This window comes from Hordeum vulgare, chromosome 5H (assembly GCF_904849725.1).
Source record: "Hordeum vulgare subsp. vulgare chromosome 5H, MorexV3_pseudomolecules_assembly, whole genome shotgun sequence".
NCBI classification, from domain to species: Eukaryota; Viridiplantae; Streptophyta; class Magnoliopsida; order Poales; family Poaceae; genus Hordeum; species Hordeum vulgare.
This window is the reverse complement of record NC_058522.1, coordinates 334,136,709-334,146,374: the sequence shown is the minus strand read 5'-3', so window position 1 is coordinate 334,146,374 and position 9,666 is coordinate 334,136,709. Positions and strand designations below refer to the sequence as shown.

Sequence of the window (9,666 nt, the reverse complement as noted above, 5' to 3'; positions counted from 1 at the left end):
AAGCAGAATATCAGCTTACTAGCTAAATGGTGGTGGAAGCTGGAGAAAAAGAAGGGATTATGGCAGGATATAGTGAAAGCTAAGTACCTTAGAAGAACATCTGTGGCTAAGGTTAAACAGAAAGCTACTGATTCTCCCTGTTGGAAAAATATTTTGAAAGTTAAGGAGCATTACATGGCTGGTAGAGGGGTGGTGCTTAAAAAAGGTAACATTGCTAGCCTTTGGCTAGATGATTTGGGTGAGAATATCCTTCGTAAAGATAGATACCCTGATCTTTTTGAAATTTGCCTAGATAAGGAGTGTACTGTTGATAAGCTGGAGAGTATGAATCATTTAACTTCTTTTAGGAGAAGGTTATCTCCAGTTATGCTTCAGAAATGGGATGAAATGAAGCAATATGTGTTGGATAAAATTTGTGCAGATAAAGATGATGAGGTTTACTGGAAGTTAGATACTTCCAGAGAATATTCCACTAAATCTATGTATAGATGGTTAGAGAGAAACCTTGCGGGGGCCCATTATAAGTGGATTTGGGGGACTAAGATCCTTTGAAGATTCAAATCTTTCTGTGGCAGTTATTTCAAAACTCTATTCTTACTAGAGATAATATGAGAAAACGCCAGTGGCAGGGGGACCCTAAATGTTCTTTCTGTGATGAACTTGAATCGGCGCAGCATCTGTTCTTTGGGTGCTCGGTGGCCAAGATTGTTTGGAGAACGGTTGGTGCTGTTTTGGCTACCAGTTATATTCCGAAAACAATTTGACAGGTTTACTCTTGGTTGTATACTTTTTTGCCGGGCTTGTGCGAGATCTATACTGTTGGCTTAGCTGCAGTTTGCTGGTCTATTTGGTTGGCTTGGAATCGGGCTACTTTTGAAAAGAAGTGGATTAAAACTCCTTTTGAAATTGCTTTCACAACGTGTGCGTTTATTGAATACTGGGCAGGTATGCAAAGGCCGGCGATGGCAGAGACTGTCAAGAAGGGGGCTCAGTTGCTGAAAGAGAGCGCAGCCCAGATGTTGCTGCTATGTGGACCACCAAGGCCAGAAGCGAACGAGCATGCTGATGAGGAAGAAGCCTGGGATGAGTGGTAAATGCAGGAAGAAGGTGTTCGATCCCCTTGGCGATAAACCTTGCTGGTTGCAGTGCTGATAGCTTGGTACCATGGTGGTGATTAGATCTATGTCCAGTTTGTGAAACTTTCGTTTTATTATGTGCTCTTTTGTGAGCCTGGTCCGGTTATGGTTGTTTGGGGGCTCCTGGTAGCGGTGCTGATCTATGGTAGTGTAAACTTTTGATCTTTGTTGCGTAGTTTCGGATGATATCAGGTTTTCGCTCCGCAGTTTGTGTTTCTGATGACAGGCATGAACGGTGGGTTTCCTGATATTGTCTCGAACTCGCTTTTTTCCCTTTCCCTCTCTTTCTGGTTCTGGTCTCAAAATCATTGTATTTTCGTTATGAAAGTAATGGAAAGGGGAGAAAACCCGGTTCGAAAAAGTTCAAGAAATCAGTGGGCCTTTTAATTCCTTTATCTTCAGTTATTTTGCCAAGTATTGATGCTTAAGAAAAAAAAATCTGTTTATTTTACTATAAGCACATCTCTAAGATCCTTTCCATGGTCTGGCACCAGCTCCTGCCCAAGAGAGATGTTCTTAGTAAAATAAACTGGTTTTTTCTTAAGCATCAATCAATGCTTATTTCTTTGCTCCAATAAAAACTGGTTTAGTTTTCTAAGCAAATTGTACATGGCCTTAGCTCTTTGTATTCAACAAGACTGCAACTTTGTTGTCGAATCAATATAACCTCTGTTTCTCAATGCAAAAAACAAAAGAGCAGCAATGATAAGATCAGGAGGAACTTTAGTGTAACACAGAGTTCAGAACAAGGGTCGCAGATTCCAGAATATCGATTTTGGATAATAATTAATCAATCTGTTACACTGTTCCACATTCCATTCAAAATTTGTAATAAAGTTGAAACAACATCTGCTAGTTACAACCGCAATGGGAGAATGCTAGCTCTAATAAAATGATCCGATGAATAATCTCATGATGAACCAATCAACGCGTCCTTGTTTGTTGGCTGCGGAGCTTCCATGCTTTGACTTCAGCTGGAAGCACCCTCTGCTTATTCTCAGCAGGCTATCGATGTCTCTACTATCTCTATCAGGCATTCTTCCTTAAACAGTAGTAACTTCAGTTTCCAGTCTCTCATCACTTCTGCTTGTCGGTTCCAGCCCAGTTGTCGCCACTCAGGCTCGGGTCGGTTTGGTAGAAGACAACATCTCCCACGTCGCTGACAAAGTGATCGACTCTCAAGCTCTTGAGGAGGACGGTGATGAGGTGCATTGGGAGCGGGCCTGACTTCTCCGGCTCCCGGTAGTATCTGCCCAGTACTGGCCTTGCTGCCTTGGTCTGGATTTGTTGATAAAAAACAAGGTTAAGTTGCAATTTCAGCATGCACAAGTACAATATATGGAAGAGGTACATATATATATATATATATATATATATATATATATATATATATATATATTCAGCAAAGTAGTATTGAACTTACTGCTTCTACTAGGTGGTAGTGAGGTATTTGGGGGAAGAGGTGGTGGATGACATGGGTGCCAATGTCATGGTGGATGTTGTTGATCCATCCATAGTCCCGGTCCACTGTCGTCAGGCCACCACGGAGGTAGCTCCATTCCTGCAACAGTCATTGGGGAGCATTGATTTGTTGGCGACATGAACATTGAATGAAATAGTAACACCATAGCAGCGCCAAAAAAAAAAAACTGTTGCCAGTGAGTTTATTATGCAGCTAATGTTTTCTTCCAGTTGGCGTAAGCACTAATACTCGCTCCGTCCCAAAATTCTTGTCTAAGATTTTTCTAGATATGAATGCATTTAGATACTAAAACGTGACTAGATACATCCATATCTAAACAAATCTAAGACAATAATTTTGGGACGGAGGGAGTATACTAGCTAAGATGTTCAGAAACTAGGGTAATCCTATTTTCCTGTGCTGTGTACCACGATATACTTGCAATGAATTAATACAGCAGGCAAGTACCTCGCCGCGGTACCAAGGGAGGTCCTGGTGACCATGGTGGTGAAGATATGTCACCAAATCAAGCCACATGACATTCACCTGTTTCAAATGACACGAGACATTGCTACTTGAGTTAGTTCTTCAGTGCAAGTTGCTTAGAAGCAAGTCCTTCAACCTAAACAGTTAAGAGTTGCAGATTCTGTATGGTTGCTTACAATGTATGGAACCCCGTACAGCTTGAGCACCGGTACCAGGCCAAAGACACACGCCATGCCGATGAGCAGCGCAATCATCGTGAACCAGCAGGTGGTGGAGATGATCACATCACGCCTCTCCTTGGGGGTAAACAGATCGCTGCTCGGGTTGAAGTGTGAGCCTTCCTTGCCCGGGCTTCTGTACCACTGGAACATCCAGTAATCAAGAGAGATTCAGTTAGTTTTTAAGTCCAGGATGCATACAGATGCAGACCTATACAGCGACCAGCAGAATAACAATAGATACTTACGAGGTAAACAGGAAAAGCCAGCAGCGGGAATGGTACTGAGAAGCGCAGTGTCTTTGTCCGTGGTTCCAATTTCTGGTACACCTTCTCAGTGATCTGCACAAATCAGTTGCACATCAGCTAGGAGTGGCTAAGCAGATGGAACACAAATTACACAAATGAGTATTCAGTTAAGGATTTCAAATTATGTAACTAGAATTGCGGTTCCAGTCCACACTTGGCCTCGAGGGTGACAGTTTTGTCTGATAGTGCAGATGCTGAAATGTGGGTTGATTCCCAAAAGGGCAAGAACGACAATAAGAAAAAAGGACTTCGCATTTTAAGATGCTCTGGGCCAAAAATGCTAAGATTCGATGTGCATCTTTGATCTGTGATGATTAGTTTTAATCAGCAGCAGATCTGTGAGTGTGAGGCAATTTAAATCAATTAGAATTTTGGTTGCAAGTATCTATCTAATTAGAATTTTGGTTGCCACAAACACACACATGCTTTTATTCTGAAAGGGGCAAAAGCCGACCTACGATGACAAGCAAGATGAAGATGCCATAAAAAGGAATATATGCACCACGAAATGATGTGTTATTAGAATGTTAGGTGGCTCGGCCGAGTTAAGATTCGATGCGCATCTTTGTTGATCTCTGCTGATCAACTAGGCATAATCTTTTTTATGTGCCCTCTTTTCTCTCTCTAAAAAGATCTTAGCTTAGCAGCAGATCTGATCACGTGACAGACATGAACAGATCTACTAGCTGCCGCTGCTAGTTGTGTTTGGCATTATTACCTACGGAAGGACCACGTCGCTTGTTTGTTGGATCTTAAATTATGTGGACTCTTTTGCTGCTGCTGCTGCTGCGCAACATGTCAACATGTGGTGCCTCTGCAGCAGCTGAAAAAGCAGGCAGGTGCATAGTTGGTTGCTCTCTTTCTAGTACCACTGCTAGCTATTAGGAGTACCTCCATGATTCATGCAGCCAGCTGCGATATTTGTTCAACTTTTACTCAATTATTATTATGCTAAACTCTCTAAACTTTTACTACTACCGAGTGTCAGTATAAAATACAAGGTAGAGGGTCCTCAACTCCTCTAAGAAAAATATCTGTCCGTCGATCGAGATGCCCTGAATTTCCTTCCTTTTTTTATTTGTCTGAGCAAAGTCCTTTTGAGAATTGCAGTGATGGAGACACGCTGGAGAAAAATATGTGCATGTAGAGTGCAGTTTATAGTAGTGGGCTAGTGGTACTAACCGGGTGCCATGACTCGTCCTTTTCGATGTGGCCATGGTTCTGATGGTGCGTTCTGTGGCTGATCCTCCTGCACACACATAGAAAATCAGATTCAGATCGGCTTCAAAAAAGTGTAATTAATCCCAGATTGGTACCACTCCATATAAATTACTCCTCCTAAACTAATTACTACTACGTTGCTAGTAAAGAAATTCAGATGCATGCATGATAGTGGTAGGAGTAGTACTACTAGCACTCCAGCATTGGTGTGTGGTGTTGGAAGGACCTTGAAAACTGTGCTGCACCGCCAGCTACTATACTTATTAAACTGTTGTCGGCAGTGATTCAATCAAAACTTTTGCGTTTCCTTCCGTTAAAGAAAGATGGGCTTTTCCCAAGAGAAATTCTGTGCGGCCGCTTGCATGGGTCTACAGCGGTGGAACAGACATGCCTCACAGGCAGCGGTACTAGTTTGTACATGTAGTAAAAGAGGAATTGCTACGAAAGAACAGCAGCCGCAACAGCAAAGTTTGTGTTGGCCTTTCCAACATCTTTCGAGTATAAGATATTCATGCGCGGAAACATCACAGATTGCTTTCCTACAAAACTATTGCTACACATTTGCGACGGCGCTGAACGAGTACTAACAATCTTGCTCTGTAAGTAGAATGCATGTAGAAAATACAGTAGTTACCAGCCGTTGTATGGGACGAGGATGAAGGTGTGTAGCAGGTGGCCGACGACGCTGTTGAGCGTGCCGCTGTCCGAGAAGCTCCCGTGACCGCTGCAAGCGTAGATGGATGGATGGATGTATGCATCAGACAGACGGACGGACAGGCAGGCGTGTGTACGAATACGAATAGGATAGCAGGAAGACAAATGTGGCATCGATCTGGGGTGGGCGGGAGCGAGAAAGAGGAAACGCACGCACCAGTCGTGGCCGAGGACGAAGAGCGCCCAGAACATGGTGCCCTGGACGGCCCAGTAGAGCGGCCAGAGGGCCCATGTGTCGGCCCGCCACGCGGCGGCGGCGAGCGCCGCGACGACGGCGACGTCGCGGGCGACGTAGGAGAGGGAGCGCAGGGGGCTCTTGCGCCAGCAGTGGGGCGGCACGGCGGCGCGGACGTCGCCGATGCGGAAGGGCGGCGGCTTGGCGGCGTCGAACTCGGAGCGGCGGTGGTCCTCGGTGGCCTTGCAGCTCGCCTCCTGCTCCGGCCTCATTGCGGGGGCCATGGCCGCGTACGGACGGACGGATCTGTGCCGCGCGCGTCCTGGGGGAGGGGGGGGGGGGGGGGAGGAGGCAATGAGAGGGGAGGAGAGAGAGATTCGGGAGAGGATGCTTTGGCTTGGGTGGCCGGGCGGGGATACACCTCTCCTCCTCTCGTCCCTTCTCAATGGAGGAGGGGCGCGGGTGGGGACGCTATTTATAAACCGGGATTGTATTTCTATTGTCATTACTGTTTTGCGACTACGAGCAAGCTCCTGCTAGTACTTTTTCTTTTTCTTTTGCTATATGCCCTATGTAGCACCGTAGTATGCAAACCAATTGAGTTGGCCGGTGCACGTGCGTCGCGCAAGTCTCCCGTCCATCCCACGCCCCTGGTGGGCCCTCTTCTTTCTCTTTTTCTCCGGAGAGAATAATAAAGGATTCATTACAAGTGAATTCAAGTTTCTCTCAGCTTATAGACATCTGAAGTTACAACATGCAAATCCAGTCTTTTAAACGCCTACGACGTGACAAAGCCATGGTGGTGTGGCATAGCTCGGACAGGGTGGCTGCCCTTGCAGCGGCCGAGCATCATACCTGGCCAAACGGACCGGCCCGCCACGGCATGCCGCGTTTAGTAATTCGGCCATGCCGTGCCAGCCCGTGGGCTGCATCTTCAGGCCCAGACATGGCCCGGTTACTAAACGGACCAACCTGTTGACCCGATTAGCACGTTGGGCTGTACAATTTCAGCCTCATGGGTTTGTTTTTAGGCCTATTGGATCATATGTTATGTATATATATTAAAAATATTTATAAATATGTAAAAAAAATAAACGGATCGTGTCGTGCCGGCCCGCATGCCCAGCCTTCAGGCCCAGGCACGACCCGAGGCATGCCACGTGCCTGACACGGTCTGTTTAAATCATGTCGGGCCGGGCCCGTGTCGTGCCATCTTGGCGGGCTGGCGGGCCGGCCTGTTTAGCCCAGCCCATTTGGCCAGGTATGCCGAGCATGCTATAAATCTTGACGCCTCCGACATTGTGTCTATTCCAGGTGCCTCGGTCGTGGGTGATGGAGGCGGCGATGCAAGTCGGATGGGCCCGATCTCGGCCTCTGGGCTACAGGGCCGCGACATGAAAGTCAGTCGGAGTTGCCTTAAAGGTTGTCGTGTGTGGTTTCGGCGATCCTTGGTTGAGCTGGGAGGGAGATCTCCGAGTTCTCTATCGTGGGGTTGCTCGTAGTTGGTCTATGTGCTCCTGCCTGCCTGTGCATGTCTTCGGTGGTCCACGACATCGCAGCTACTCTTGTGAAGTGTTGCCGCGGCGGCAGAGTGGTCAACTTGGACGGTATGGCCCCAATCCAAAGGGCAGGGATGAAGATGTGTGGCGATTTGGAAGAAATTCTACCCCGTATTCGGTCGGCGCTGACGGTGACGACGCCCGTGGGTGTCGTTCCCTTCCTTGGAGGCATCGCTAAGAGGTGGCGGCATCTCCTTAGCTTGCTCTTGGGATTGGTAGATGTCTACGGGTGAAAGCCTAGGTTTGGAGTTGAACCGGCATGATGGTGGCGTCCTTAACGTTGCTACTTTGTTGGGAGCATCGTGCTCGAAGACATGGACTTGAGGTTCCATGATGTGCTACTTTCGGGGCTTGCTACCGTCCAAGGTGATCTTCATAGGCGCAATGTACGACATCGTCGGCTAGTCCAATACTGTGGCTATAGTGGATCGATCAAGTTCTGCCATCCATTTGCCACCTTCTTTTACGCATCAAGGGTGGATGTGCATCGACGAGGGAAGTTCAGTTGGAGTTGGTGTTGTCTTCGGAGGTGACTGGCATTGCTCGAGACGCGACGATGCTGCTCACTTTTGGACATGCTCCTTTTGCTTTGTAGTTGTGTTGTTGATGGTGGTTGTCTTCGGACTAGCCCTAGTGTGGAGTCTGCACTATGCTTTTCACTTTCACAGTCATGTCTCTCACTTTTTCCTATACGTCCGATCACATGCATGTGATTGGTGAAGAAAGTGAGAGAAAGAAAAAAAGAACAAAGAGAGAGAAAAGATGGGCCAAATCCTATGTGGCGCATGCAGGACCACTCACCGGACATGCCCGAGCGTACCTCATAATCATCCTATATATAAGGGCAATATGAGGAGTGTCAGACAGGTTGAGCATTTAAGGAGGCCATGAGGGGTCCGGTTGGGTCAACTTTTTTCTTATCTCTCATGTCCGGTCAGTGGTCTGTGTGTGCCCTCGATCAATATGAGGAGTCCGACTGTAGATGCTCTTACAGGTCATGCAAAGATCGGGCGCGAGCATCATGCGTGGAGAAGTTTTGATCCTTAAAAACAAAATAGAACACATATGAAAATTGAGAATCGCATGCAACTTTGTCAAAAAACGATCAAGAAAGTTTGATCAATAAAATGAATAGCTAATCAAATATGCAATTACCATCTCATTCATTAAACGGGAAGAAGTTACAACCAAATATGAATAAGTAACGCGAACTGAGGGTAGCTCAGATGGTTTGGTTCCTTGTGATGCAACCAACCCATCAGGGTTCAAGTCCTAGCCTTCACATTGATAATTGTATTTTTCTAGATTCATTTCAGGTCTTTCGGCAATGCGTTCGGTGTTCCAAAAAACAATATGAATAGCTAACAAAGACTATGCATACAACAAAAGGCGGAGAAGAGATTCTTTTTGTTGTTTTATATAACCAAGAAAGTTTGTCATCCATCACATGCATATTGTGCTTTCTTGGCTCTTTCAACAAAACATTGAAAACCATAAAATCTATTTATCTTGTAACATTCAATAATGTAGATGAAATTAATGAACTAGAACAAATAGTTAAGAAAAAAACCATGAATATCGAAAAAGGGAAGAACAAAATGCAACCGAAAACAATGAGCAAGATAGTTTGACACCATCCTACCCTTTGTGTATCTCTTTGTTCTTTGGATAAATTTGTGACCTAAACACATGATTTGTCACAACTTAGGTTTTTCTCAAAGAAGAAGAAATCATCGATAAAGGAGTGAGTATATAAAAGGGCCAATTCCATTTTTACCCCTAACTTTGTCCCGAGCTCATCTTTACCCTTAAAATAAAACGGTGCTCAACTATACCCCTCTTCCGTTAGATGGCGTTATGGAAATACCCCTCCGCACCGTTTCCGTCCAGTCAAAGGAGTTTGACTGTCTTCGGGACTTTTTCTGGACAAGTATGCCCCTCCTTACAAGTGGGACCTGACCGAACAATTATTTATCTCACTCGTCTTCTTCAACCTCCCGACGACCATAGGAGACAGGAAGGCGGCAGAGCACCGGCGATTTGGAGCTCCGGGAGGGAGGCACGACTGGGGCCCGTCCATGTGTACGTCTGCAATGTCGTCTGCAAGCTCCTCCGCAGACAGTGAGGTAAGTCGATTTGGATTTTCGGTTGACATTGGATTTGGGGATTTCTCATCTAGGGTTTCGCGGGATGGGCCGTAATATGCGCCTTTTTGGCTCGTAGGTGGATGGCTGCGGGATTGTGCAGTTCCAATCCGAGTTTTTCATTCCCAATCAAAGTTTCTACGGCCTTGAGGAGCGCTCGAAGCACCGTTGTCCGGGGCATGGGCTAATTCCTGCTCGCCGTGTTTCTTGGGGTGGAGCAAGCACGGTAAGAATGTTTTTGTG

General features: G+C 46.1%; 1 protein-coding gene across 1 annotated transcript; it reads right to left on the bottom strand.

Moving 5' to 3' along the window:
- Positions 1–1,895: 1,895 nt before the first annotated feature.
- LOC123395843 (fatty acid desaturase DES3-like) lies at positions 1,896–6,225 on the bottom strand. The gene is made up of 8 exons (XM_045090878.1): positions 5,703–6,225; positions 5,466–5,555; positions 4,793–4,859; positions 3,551–3,643; positions 3,261–3,446; positions 3,067–3,144; positions 2,560–2,697; positions 1,896–2,414 (listed from the first exon to the last, which is right to left on the bottom strand). Exons 1-8 carry the CDS (start codon positions 6,002–6,004, stop codon positions 2,214–2,216), a joined length of 1,155 nt encoding a protein of 384 aa, XP_044946813.1. The 5' UTR covers positions 6,005–6,225; the 3' UTR covers positions 1,896–2,213.
- Between the last annotated feature and the right edge of the window lie 3,441 nt (positions 6,226–9,666).

Bases quoted from the DNA above. Each gene is read 5' to 3' on its own strand.
- LOC123395843 (XM_045090878.1), bottom strand. From the start codon at position 6,004: ATGGCCCCCGCAATGAGGCCGGAGCAGGAGGCGAGCTGCAAGGCCACC. The intron at 5,556-5,702 runs GTGCGTGCGTTT...CTACGCTTGCAG, and splicing joins TTCGTCCTCGGCCACGACTG to CGGTCACGGGAGCTTCTCGG. The intron at 3,145-3,260 runs GTAAGCAACCAT...CATTTGAAACAG, and splicing joins TGTACGGGGTTCCATACATT to GTGAATGTCATGTGGCTTGA.